Here is a 14,239-nt window from a genome sequence, read left to right on the forward strand (position 1 = left end):
TTTAATGAATTATAGGATGTTGGCTTCTTTAATGTAGATTGCATCAGTGTTGAGGGTTTAAGGAGGGCCTGGATGAAAAAAAAAAAAGTATGTTTTAAGTACATTCCTGGAGATTCTGTGAGAAGAGATGCTTCTGTCATGAAATCTCTTAATTCCAAATTTTTCTTATTACATTTTCAATTATGAAACCCTACAACATCATTTCTTCTCATAGAATATTCAGATTCTTCTTTCAAAGCACATTGACAGCTTGTATTTTTAACTGATATGTTAAATATACATATGTATATTAACTAATATGTGTGTATAGCAAGTATAAGCCCAAGAATTTTACATGCACATGTATGCATACCCCATACACATGTATAACACACACATAAAACTAAAAGTGTGCTTCAGTGTCCTATACCAAGAATGACTAAATAATTTTTTACAAACATGGGTCATATTCTTTCTTTCCAGAAGTTAAATTCCTTTTTTACTGTGACTGTCTTGGATTATTATGCTCACAATCAACAGAAATACAGTGATATATTATTAACTCATCCTAACCATGACTTGTTGAGACGCAGAAAAAAATAATTATATATTAAAATTTTACACAATGGGACATCTTAGTGAAAGCCAGAATCCTTGCTTATCAAATGTTCTAAAAATAACATTTCTTGAGTAGCAATGGGGCTTATGTTCTGTGTACTCATTATTATTATTATTTGAGGCCCTGAGCTTGTCATTCTGAAGTGGTTTGACATTATTTTTTTTTTCATTTTTTTTTTCATTTTTTTTTCTTTTATTTATTTATTTATTTATTTTTTATTTTTTTTATTTCCAGCATAACAGTATTCATTATTTTTGCACCACACCCCGTGCTCCATGCAATCCGTGCCCTCTATAATACCCACCACCTGGTACCCCAACCTCCCACCCCCCGTCCCTTCAAAACCCTCAGATTGTTTTTCAGAGTCCATAGTCTCTCATGGTTCACCTCCCCTTCCAATTTCCCCCAACTCCCTTCTCCACTCTAAGTCCCCATGTCCTGAGGGTTGCTGGGGGGAGGGGGTTTGGGAGAAGGGGGTGGGATTATGGACATTGGGGAGGGTATGTGCTTTGGTGAGTGCTGTGAAGTGTGTAAACCTGGTGATTCACAGACATTATTTTTTTTTACATATTTAAAATCCACCTGTAATTGAGCTTATCTTGGTCTAGGTTTTCTATCATAAGGGAAAAACAGCTCTTTCTACAGCATGATGGGTACCTTATATTCAAATCATTTTCTTATATTAATCTTTGATGGCATTGGGTGATGCACTAACATCTGTTATCCCATTACCCAAGGATGACCAAGTGAATAAATATATATATATATATATATATATATATATATATATATATATATATAAATGCTCATATAAATCTATGCTTCATGGATATAGATAGCTTTTAGATAATCACATCTCATATTTAAAATTGAAAAGAAAAACCCAACTTATTTCTTTTTTTCTCAACTTTCTTGGTTTCACTTATTTGTGGAGCATAACAAATAGCATGGAGGACATGGGGAGATAGAGAGGAGAAGGGAGTTGGGGGAAATTGGAAGGGGAGGTGAACCATGAGAGACTATGGACTCTGAAAAGCAATCTGAGGGTTTTGAAGTGGGGGGTGGGAGGTCAGGGTACCAGGTGGTGGGTATTATAGAGGGCACAGATTGCATGGAGCACTGGGTGTGGTGCAAAAATAATGAATACTGTTATGCTGAAAATAAATAAAAAATAATTAAAAAAAAATTCATGTATCCCTTTGCCCTTATAACCAGTACTGCATAAAGACCACAAACCATAACGTGTGTTTTGGTCTTCAGTGTGCTTAGCATAGAGATAATCTCATCATCATCTCTCATTCATTTTACAATGAAAAATATAGCATAAGAATAGAGACCTTCCATTTATGCAATTGTATCCATCTTTTTCTTATTCTACAGTCAGGTCATATTGCCTGATAGTCTGAGAGGATTATTTTCCTGAGAATTATCTCTAGAGAATGAAATAAAGAAGTGTTTACTATATACTTGAAAATATATGCCAAATTTTAGAATTCAGCTATAGTTTATAATTCTCCCTTCTACCATTAAAAACAGACATATGGGGGCACCTGGGTGGCTTAGTGGGTTAAAGCCTCTGCCTTCAGCTCAGGTCATGATCCCAGGGTCCTGGGATCGAGCCCTACATCGGGCTCTCTGCTCCGTGGGGAGCCTGCTTCTTCCTCTCTCTCTCTGCCTGCCTCTCTGCCTACTTGTGATCTCTGTCTGTCAGATAAATAAATAAAATCTTTAAAATTTTTTTAATAAAAAAATTAAAAAAATAAAAACAGACATATGAAAATAATAACAAGAATGCTATCCAAGATCTTGTGCTATCCATAGGACCAAATTACTAGTTTAACTTTAAATGGAATCAGAAAAAAATAGAATTGTACCTTAATCTTGAATGTCACTTCTTTCAGATACTGGAATTCCAGACACTGAAGTAGAAAACAATGGGACTCCTCATAATAGTACTACTATGCAAGGTACAGTAAACAGCTCCTCTCTATAACTGCCTGATATGGGGTGGGCATGAGTTCCTATGTTGATATTCTCTATATAAATAAAAAAATAAGTTTAATTATTCTCACTTTATGGCAGAGGGAGAAGTCTTCAGTATTTTTTGAGGGACTAATAATTTCACATATACAATGTGGGAAATTTCTTGTACACTTAACTTTTTAAAAAGAATGTATATTTATGTTAGGCATATTCTAAAAATGCATAATGGTGAATATAATTTACCTTTCCGAAGTGTACAATAATATACTTTTAAAAATTTGTAAAAACCACAGGTAGAATAATTATAACCTATCAATATGTTTGATGAGTTCTAGACAACATTTTTATCAAACTCTAAATTCCAATGCTGTTTAGATAACTTTAGAAGCCATCTAAATATGGAAATAAGAACACGACTTGTAATTCATGATTTTCAAGATTCCCATAAGTGCTTAGATCCTTTAAAATATTTAAAAATACTTGGTAGTAGGAGAATAGATGATACAAGTCAATTTAAAATTTCACTGGAGTGCAAAACAATCTGAAAGGAGAAATTGAATTTAACCACTGGAATTTTTCTTGTCTGATTTTAAGGCAGTTTTCTAGCTCTTTGTATGCAGATTACCTTTATTTTTATGTTTAATATGTAAAAATGTCTCACTCTAATAAAAAAAGAAAAGAATCTCTATGAAAAAATTATTTCTTAACTTCAGAAAGCAAGACAATCATGGATGTTACTTGCTAGAGGATTAACTAATCAATGCCTTTTCATTGTGTAATTACTAGGTCTACATGAAGGTAATGGAACTAGATGTGACTAAAAGATCCATTTGGGTTCTTTTGTGTGTCCACCCTTATGTGGTAGATTCAGAAAATTTAGAAACCCTCACTCATGTAGACTTGCGCATCATTTTTTACGAAACAAGGTTTGTCAGAGCTCATGGATCTTCTGATAATGCCTGTTTCTGCTGCGGTTGAGTAGATCTAATTAATGCATTAATTTTGTTAAGTTTGCTTTGTTCATTCAGTGAAGCTTTTGATATTTTTTATCCCTCTTATGCTTGCTGGCTTTCTTCCCTCAGTTTAAAAGTTGCATCTATGCGCCTAAAGCCAATATGGACAAGACTCATTGTCTGTCTGATCAAGTCACCACAGTTAAATTTATGAGCAAAATCTCCACTAGTTGTGGGCTACCAGTAGTTGAGTTTGCTGTCACATATTGGGACAAGGTAGGGTTGAATAAGCTTAAAGCATTTGATGACTTCTTAATTTGTGACACACAAATATAGACCCAGTCTTTTATGGAACATTGAGTTTGATTGTGCTCCTCCTTTGATGGGCTTTAAGGTCAGCTTTGGAACTGGAGAGGTTAAAGCAAACACACCATCAGTGGGTTGTACATTTATTATCCTGTAATCCTATACTTTCAATCCATTGCTGTTTGTTTAATGTATATGATGTCTTTAATTTGCAGTAATAACATCTTTCCCTACTCTGAAATATATACAAACATTTTTACTGTCCTAAAGTTATTTCATTTCCATGCAACTAAAAACAGGTATCTAATTCATGGGAATTAGATAGATGATATAAATCAAAAGCCTTCGATTTGGTTTAAATTTTCTTATTTTAACAAAGTCTGCAAAGAATGGCTTTTGTATATTAACTTGTGGTTGGGGTAGGGCACATTTAATATTTATTTTCATTGAGCATACTTTTAGTAATTTCTGCTATTTTTTGCTGGCTAAATATGAGGGAATTAGTACATCATTAAAAGGATTAAGGTAGAATATATTTTAAATCAAGGGACTTAACTTTCATGTTTTTTTCAAATTACAGATCAAATTGACTAATATTTGTCATTAGTAGTGTGAATATATAGTAAAGTGTGGTGTGTTAACAATTACTTGTTGAATGTCAGCCTTTTAGGTTATTTTAAATAATCTTGATAAATGTAATGAAAATGGAAAAGTACACATTCTCATCTCTCTTAGCATAGCACTTAAGCAATATAAATGATAAATGTCCCATCATCGATTTATGGAAAACTAGAGTGAATGCTCTGTCTTAATATGACAGTAGAATCACAATTTAATACCTAAAGTAAGTTAATTTTTTGAGCAAAAAATAAGTTTCATTAGCCAGTGGGATAAGTGCCTGAAAATATTATCAGAACTATTTTGAGTGTAGTTCACAAAATGAACCAATTCAAATAATTACCTGAAAAATCCCAGTAATATTACTTATTAATTAAGATGTTCAACATTGAAAAATTACTTTTGTATGCATTTATGAACTTCAGAATATGTGTAATGCCTGGAAAACATAAAATGCATCTTTGGCCATTATTTTTTTTCATTCTTCCTAATAGATTTGCTCTTGTGTGTTATAGTTTTTATCTTTTGTGACTTATTTTGATACTGATTTCATCTTTCCATTTTCCTCAATTACCCATTTTTTACCTTGGAAGAGTATTTGTTAGCATTGTTTATGAGGGTCAATTCATTCATGCCAATTCAGTGCCATTTCCAAAACTCATCTTTATCACAGCAAATAATTCCAGCATGTGAAGTCTTTTCTCTTCCTATTGTCAATAGCTCTGCTGGATAGAAATCTATCAATCAGCCAGTGCTCTCACTTTTGAAGTTAAATTAGTTCAATGGGATATCTCCTTAGGAGAGTTTAAAGAGGACTTGGAAGAATGTTGTTTGGTCATCTTTAAAACTAATAAAGTTATATACAGTTTTATGCTAATGATTACATGGATTTTAGTACAAAGATTCTTTGTACTAAAAAAAAGATTCTTTGTACTAAGATTCATACATGTATTCTGAATCTCTTTAGCTTAGTTATTTTATGTCTTTTATGCTTTGAATGTTGTTTGACAGACAAGGTATGCATGAACCACCTTTTGTAACCCTAATTTTAATGGTCTTTTATAGCAACTCCTTCTGCATATTTTAAGGTGATCAAACAATGAATACAAACTCACTCTGATGGCCCTGTCCACTGTTGGTGGAGGTGAAGGATTCGGTGAAACATATACACTAATATTGTCTCACCTAGATTCACATAATTCAGTTGAGGGCCTGCAAGACAGCACATTAACCATCTTATCAACCAATCTCTGTTCCACATTAAATAAACATACTGGGTGTCATTAAGTGCACCTTCAGATCAATGATTTTTTTCAAATGACATTCAAGTACCATTTGTGTAGTGCCTTTATGCTGATAAAAGCAAATTAAATTAGCACAACTACAAGTGCACTGATAAACACCAAAACTGAACAGCAGTACCATTATCTAACAAAGTAGTATTTTCTCTTTACTGTGTTCTGCCATTTAGTTATTATCCTATTGGAAATCTAATTATAATCCTTTTACTCCCTAGTCAGACTCCACAGTTTTTGCAAGCTTAGCACTGACAAGTGATTTCATTACATTTGATTGCCCACACCCAGATTGACTTAACTTTACTTGAAGACCTAAAAGCCCTCTCAGTTTCTCAGATTCCCTATTTGCACATTATAGCAACAGCTCCTTTAATTAATTATCATAAACAGTAGTAATATGAACTGCTGAACAGAAAATAACATCATTTTATGATCACAGGGAGACTTCTCCTTTTGCATGTTTATACCTTAGTTAACTCTTATATGACTATATTTCATTGTTAGGAGCTACTGGTACAGTTGACAGTGCATGTTCTTAAAATTTTGAGAATTGACATCATCATCTTAATAATAACAGATAAAACAAGCCCAGGACATGAAGCTCTTAAGTTTTAGAAAACACAACAGCCTTCAAAAACTGACTTTCTAGTAATAAAATAAAATAATAAGAAAAGTTCAAGGGAGATAGCATCATAAATTGTAAGGGCTGACACATTGCTCCCTTTCCTGCCATTGTATTTGTTTGGGGAAAACAAAACAAAATTTAAAAAACAAACAAATTAGGAACTGTTTTTGTAAGAGGAATGTCAATCTGTGTAAATGATTTTTACATTTGCTTTTTTTGCCTACATGTTTGACCATGACACAGAATGATTTAACACTGGAATATATTTTTCCATAAATATGGTGGAATCTCAAATTATTTTCCTTCCTTTTGCTACTAACACACAGGAAATAGATATTAAATCTAACCTACATGTTAAAAGTAAACCAAAATTTGATGCAAAAGGTAAACCTACTAAAAATTTTTTCCTGCTGAGGGGGAAAAGAAAAATTCAGTTCAGAAAAATGTAAAATCTTATTCATAGAATATAGACTAACCTTTCTAAAGTATGAAAAGCATGATCTCATCCATGCAGCACGTTGTAAAGATGCCACTGAAGAATTAAAAGCAAGGTGACTAAAGTGTCATTTGATTCTAAAAGCAACAGACACAATTTTAACACTTCTATGCTAAAAACACACTTATTACATCTTACAATGTAATATGTGCTTAATTAACATATAGAAATTTTAATATACATTTACAGTATGAAGTATATATGAATATGTGTATTCTCATCTACTCTCTAAAATGAATTTGAGCAACATCTATCCTTCCTCAACCTTTGAAACTTCCTTATATTCTGTCTTTGTTGCTCACTTGATTACCTAGAATAACATTCCTCTAATGAGCTTCAGATGGCATGCTAGTATTTATTGGAAACAAGTACCCTTGAGCTAAAATTGTATTGCAGAATCTGCTAGAATAACAATGAAAGGGATGGTAGGAGCAAGTAAGGAGACTGGAAAAATTAAATCATATATGATTACTTCCCATGTATATGATTTGAAAAGAAAAACAAAAAGGAGAGCAGGTAGAATTTCTCTATAGGGTTTTCTAAGTCCCACCATATTGTGCTCTACATCTTTCTCTTGGGGCTCCACAGACTACTTCCTGCTCTATCTTGATGAATCATCAATTGCCCTCCCCTTTTATGTCTTATACTATGTTGTAAGGTATTCATAGACATATTAATATTCCCACTGAAAAGTAGAAGTGTTCTTTTCTAAAGTGTTCTTTTCCAATAGTGTGACAGATATTAGAGAGATTGTGGGAAGTAGGTCTTCTTCCCACTTAAATGCTTCTTTTGAGAGTAGGAGCCTTTTACTACTCAGAGAAACATTGCTGCAACTGTCATCATAGAGTGAAAAAAAGACTGTAGCACACACCCCACAGAGAAGATTTTAACATCTTTCTTTAAGGCAACAGTGTTTTTTTTTTTTTTTTCCTGTAAGATTCATTAGATGGCCCGAATCTTTTTATTTTCTCCCCCAGGAAGTATTTCTCTCTCATTTTCTTCATCCTTCACAGGGTTTTTATCTTGATTGATAGTACCTCACAGACTATATCATACCTTTTTCTGTGAAATAACTACCAGGTTATAGTGCATATTATGCTTTTAGTTCTTTCTAAGGAGAATGTAAAGAGGTTACATTACTTGGTAATTTTGAGTTTGGTTGTCAAGAGGTGGCTTGAACCAACTACCACTACATTGTTAACGGAATATTTGCAATGACTGAAAGGCTGCCACATTAATGAAGATAACACAAAGTCCCATCTACAGATCTAAGACATACAACTCCAGTTATATATCTCACTTACACAATAGATGAAATTGTAGCTTAGTGATAGCAAGATAGTGAGATTTGCAAGCCAGAATAGGTTTCTCTGCTACTTAGCATTTTGTAAGTCTATAGATTAATTCATCAATAAAAAATCTTTCTGACTCTTATCCAGGAAGAGTTGTTTAACTCAACTTTATCACTGTTTAGCCAGTTACATTAGGCTCCATCCTCTGTATGTGTACAACACATTTTTAAGCTTAAAATTCACTCTTTCCCTCCTCAAACCCAGATAAGCTTGAGGAAAATGCAAAAGTAAAGGCTTTCTCTGATTAAAAGTCTCTCAGTTTCACATTTGTGTTTTAGTGTACAACACAGAGCATTTTCATAAAAAACTGTAATAATATGTTATTGTTGCCATACCACTTCTTTTAAATAAGTAGAATAAAAGAAAAACGGTAGAATGATGTTGCAGCCACATAAATATGTTGTAGTTCTATGCCAACATGCTTATTGGATAATCCTAAAGCTGGAAGAGTGAAAAAAAGAAAGGCAAGGTCTAGTGTTTGTATAGCCTGATGAACTTTGTGCCATTCTTTTCTTTTGAGGAGATAGGGTAAGGGAGGGCTTAATTTAAAAAAGTAACTTATTGGGTGACTTAACTGAAATTTCCAGGGATAGATTCAGGCATGCATCCAGGAACTCAAATAATAAATCTGTTTAACATGTCTCTCCTTCTAGTTCCCTCTAGTCTCCCTTCCCTTTGAAGGCTTTGGGTTTTTTGTTTTGTTTTGTTTTGTTTGTTTGTTTTTGTTTTTGTTTTATATTTGGCTAAGTTTTCCTATTCCATTGTGCAAAATGTGGCAAGCCGAGGTTTATTGTTAGTTCTCTCATTAGTAACAATTCCGTCAGAAAGAGGATTTTGTTTTTGTGCCATTCTTAACACACATCCTCTACCAGGATTGCTTCTGTATGATAATTAAGAACGATATGATTAACCTCCACTTTGTAAGTAGGGAAATCGCCTAAGAGAAGTTAATTGGCTTGCTGTCGATAGTGGGCTCTAAAACATAGGAATCTTAATTCCCTCACACATTATCCTCATTGTCAATTTGTGTTGATATTTTCACTTTCAATCTATACTGTTAAAATCACTAGTCATCTAGCTAGGATATTTAACTAGATCATAATATTATCCTATGAAAAATAGGATCCAGCAGGACCTAGGTGAAAGAAACCTTCTCCAGATTGTAGTTAATTAACCAAAAGAGCCTAAAACCAACTCTAATTAAATAATTACTTCTGCCTTGAAACTTTGCAGAGATTGGGGTAGTACTTATAAAAACTACACAAATAACATATAGCTCTCTTTTTTATTTAAAACTGTGTAGAGAAACTGAAATAAAAATAGAAAGAAACTTTTCTATTTGTGGCAAAACTCACATCATCTATCAGAACTAGACCTTAACAGATCCTCAGTATTGTAACTTAGGTCAAGATTCTTTACCGTGGGCCTTTAGCATAAAGTCTTACTTGTTTGCTATAGGGAACTTCTTCCTCATTTATAATACCATACAGGAATCAATTTTGGAAATTAAAGTAAATTTAAAGAAAAACATTCTTCAGATTTTATCCAGACCTCCTTGAAGTCCCCTAATATGTTGATCCCCACAGTTTATAATTTACTTGTTTAATGTTTAGAAGTTAACATTAGTAATAATCTGTTTACTCAAGCTGCAATCTACTTTACCTCAATAATGCAAATGGTTATTTAGAAATTTTCAATTATTTCTCTTTTAACTTTAAAGAAAGCAGTATTTTTATAAACATTTCTTCACTATTTCCCTACTGTCCCATAAAAGTTTAAGTGATTGTACTTTCTTCAAAAAAATACAGATGAATATCACGTTGATCTCAGCATTGGTGAGTATCCATTTAAAATGGGTGAGGCATAACCTGCAACTCAAATTTTATAATCTTCTGGTAACTGCATTTTAATCTTCTATGGGAAATGTTGGATGTGGTCATTTTTAATGTTGTTCAAGTAAACACTTAATGTTTTCCCATTACTTTCATTTTCATTTTCTTCCATATTTTGATCACACATCAGGGTTATAGTGTTTTTCTATTAGTTTAATATACAAAAGGAATAGTTAAAAGTTATAAAAAGTAACTTTAAATATACTAAATGTACTTTTAAATATTACATTAAAATATTTATAGTATGCTTCTTAAAGTGCAAATAAATAAATATTCACAAAATAATTTTTAGATTATATACTTATGGAAAGTAGGTGATACAACTTTAGACTTTTAAATAAATGGCATAAACAACTTACCACTTTTCACCTTGGCGTTATCTATAAGAAGTATTGCAAGAATATGACATTCCATATGTGATACAAGTGCTTAGAGTGGTTTAGTATGGCTCCTAACATAGTCAGTGTTCCACAAATACTAGTTTTTATTTATACTTCTTTCTTTTCCTTTCTTTTCTCTGCAGGAAAGTAGAACTCAAGTACATCTAGAGCTCTTAGTGTGGCTCAAAAATTGCAGGTCTGTGTACTGGACACATGTACTTTTATTGACATTTTATATCTGGTCTGTGGGAGACACAATGTAGGAAGAGCATTGGTCTAGTAGTCAGAATTTTTCAGTCACTAATTGGCTAATTCATTTACTAAGATTGAGAAGTAATTCAATCTATCCCTTCCTGAGTTTTAGTAAAATAGTAATTATAATATTTGCCTAATCATCCCCTTCAATACATTAGATCCATACTTTCTGATAAGTATGACAGATATAAGATTTCATTATGACTATGCCCAATACAATACATATGAAGTTAGCATTTATGTTCACATGTGTAGATTTTAGTAAGAAAGAAATATTTGGCATATAATTGATGTATAAAACTTCTTTTAAACATATTATTTTCAGTAGACAGTCATGGCAAATATATTTTTTATAATTTACCATCATATGGGAATAGAAGGGTATCCTTGCCACTTTTTTAGGGTGGGTCTTTCGAAGACCAGAGAGTAAATAAAGGGGGAAAGGCTATATTAAAAATTCGTTCACACAAAAAAAGTGAGTTAAAAGTGAGCGAGAGAGGTTGATGTTCCATTGTGATACCATTTGCAAAGGAAAGACAACCTGTACTGATTTTTGTTTTGATTAAAATATAAATCAGAAATTTGGGGGGCTAAAAAAGTCAAGTAGTTATTATTTTCAAGAAACTTCTATTTTTTAAAGTGCCACATTATAAAATCAACATCAGACCCTGTTAAAAAATGACTCTAAAACAATGTTTTCCCTAGATGAAGAGTAATCAAATGCTTTGCTACTTTATTATCTGCCCCTTTCTTGCATTATTCTACTTTTCCTATTTTCAAATTAGTAGCTCCATATTTATACTACTGTACTAATACCTAACTGGACCCCAGACTGTTATCACTTAATTGATTTGAGGATATTATATTCTGAACGTGTTTCCACAATGAAGTAGAGCTCATACACTTGACTGAATATTTAATTTGGATTGAACCTATGACTGACTTAGAGCATTAACCAGCCCATTGTTTTACCTCTCTCTTATTCAAGTTAGAAAAACATGGTCTTTCAGATATGATCTTATTTAATGCCAAATAATATAGTGCCCATTTGAAGATTAGAAACACATCACTAGTTAAAGTACTTAAATAAAATATCAAATTTACTACTTAGCAGGAGAAATTATTTATAAAATATTGCCATTAGTTCATGAATGAGCTAGCTACCCTAAAAGAAAGGTTTGATAGCCCAAAGTATGACTATGATGAAGCTGATCAGTTCTTAAGGAAATCTCTTTGCCTTTTTAAAAGTTTTTATTTAAATTCCAGGTATTAGCATTGGTGTGATATTAGTTTCAGGTGTACAATTTAATGATTCAACAGTTACATACAGTGCCTGGTGCTTATCGAAACAAGTGCACTCCTTTTTTTCTTCAAATTTTTATTTAAATTCTAGTTCATTAACATACAGTGCAATGTTGGTTTCAGGAGTAGAATTCAGCGAATCATCAACAACACCCAGTGCTCATCATATCGAGTGCACTCCCTAATCCCACTGTGTATATAAGTGAGTAAGTGGTGAGGAAACACTTGAAAGAAAACATGAGCTCCGAGGAGGAAAAATAACTTTTTCTAAACATAAATTAAACCTTCAAAAACACAATAGAATTATTTCTTTGCAATTAAAAAAAAACACAGGCTTCCAGTTATGGAATGAAAGAGTCGCAGGAATAAAAGGCACAGCATGGAGAATATAGTCAATGACATTGCAATAGCCTTGTATAGTGATAGATGGTAGCTACATTTGTGGTAAGCATAAAATAACATATATAGATGTTGAGTCACTATGTTGCACACCTGAAGCTAATATAACAGTGTGTCAACTACTATAAATAAATAAATAAATAAACAGATAAACAAATACACGGTGAGAAGTTACTTTTAAATATCCATTTTGCCTGTACCCCTGGGGATAAAAATATATGTTTATAAAAAAAAAAGAACCAGTAGAATGCCTGTTAAATAAAGCTTCAAGAAAACTAAAAAAAATATTGTATAGACATGCATATGTAAGTGATAAGGCCACAAAAAGGAGAAAAGAATCATAAACATATACTTCATGAAGTTGTTACCCAGGCCATTGTTAGAGATGTTCTATTTCTTGGGATGATTGTTCAGTATGTAGGTGACCACTGTATTACCTGAGTAAGTAAAAGATACAAAATAGAAAAAAAAATATCCATTTTGTCAGAGAAAGAAATATCATCCTGAGGGGGGAATTGCAATCATTAACAAAGATTTTGACTCAGGGTAAATAGTGTGGATCTTTACTCATATTTTAGATGATGAAGGGGGGGAAACCTTTCTTAACACCTTGCTTTTAAGCTAGTCATGCATTTTGCTGCAGGTTGTAAAACAGTAGAACATGCACAAGGGTCTCATAAGCATATTTTAGAGTTAGGAAATATCATTTACACTATTTTTATATGGTCAATATCACCCTGAGAGAATAAGATTTAACTTTAAACTACTGTAAACCTACAGTTCTGCTCACCTTTGTATAATTTCATTTTTAATAGAATGAAACTCACATCAATGAATATATTTTTCAGGGATAAACTGAATAAAATAATATAATTATTGCACAGAGATTCATTCAAATATTGAACATATGTAGCACAGCAAAATACTATAAAGCTATTTTGTGGTTTCCAGTGAAGTACATTGAGTAGATTTTGGGTTTTCTTTGTCATAATGAAATTTTGACCAGGTCTTATTGTTTTTTCTGTGCAGCCTGAACACTGATGCCGGAACTCCAACTGATCATAGGCACGAATAGAGTGCTGTAGCAGTTTACTTGCTTTATTTAATGCTGTAATTCTTTAGAATTAATACTCAAATTCTTAAAATATGGAAACTTCAATTACTATTTGTTTGTTATTGATAAATAGGACCTTGCACGTACAGGGAAAATGTGCTAGAGGATAGGTTTCACCAGTTTTTAGGGGATAATCATAATGATTGAACATGATACTTCACACTTCTATAACCCCTTTCTTCCATGGAGTTCATAGTGTTTCATAAATGTTATCACATTAATCACACAGCATCCTAATGGGGTAAGTAGGTACAAGAACTTTTGAGAGAGAAAATGTTATTTCTAAATGGTGTGACAGAAACTTAAATGTAGGCACACCTACTTTAAGTTGTGATTACTATGAAATAGCTCTATATTTGGCTGACCTGGGATTTAACAGGGAACATGTGAGGAAGTAACTCATTTGTGCAAATGACCAGTATTTGTTACCACTCATTTAGAGCTCACTTTTCTTAAAAAACAAAAACAAGAATAAAAACAAACAAACAAAAACATGCCTGTAGTGTTCTCTAAGGGAATAATGACAGATCCAGTTTGCAGATTTTACCATACATAGTTCTCCCTTTGATCTGTTGATGGTAAAGCAAGTATTTAATCCCTTTCTACTAGCATATTCCTTATTTATAGAGAAGTGAATGATAAAAACACATACCCAAGCTACTATAAAT

At 32.6% G+C, this 14,239-nt stretch overlaps 1 protein-coding gene across 1 annotated transcript in view; it reads left to right on the forward strand.

Annotated features, from left to right (window-relative positions):
* The window catches only part of DACH2 (dachshund family transcription factor 2), an 896,917-nt gene extending 886,222 nt beyond the window's left edge, over positions 1-10,695 (forward strand). The window contains exons 12-13 of the mRNA XM_032330772.1: positions 2,500-2,565; positions 10,645-10,695. Coding sequence (XP_032186663.1) covers positions 2,500-2,565; positions 10,645-10,652 — 74 coding nt within the window. The 3' untranslated portion in view covers positions 10,653-10,695. The remainder of the gene's footprint in view (positions 1-2,499; positions 2,566-10,644) is intronic.
* The last annotated feature ends 3,544 nt before the right edge of the window (positions 10,696-14,239 follow it).

This window comes from Mustela erminea, chromosome X (assembly GCF_009829155.1).
Source record: "Mustela erminea isolate mMusErm1 chromosome X, mMusErm1.Pri, whole genome shotgun sequence".
NCBI lineage: Eukaryota > Metazoa > Chordata > Mammalia > Carnivora > Mustelidae > Mustela > Mustela erminea.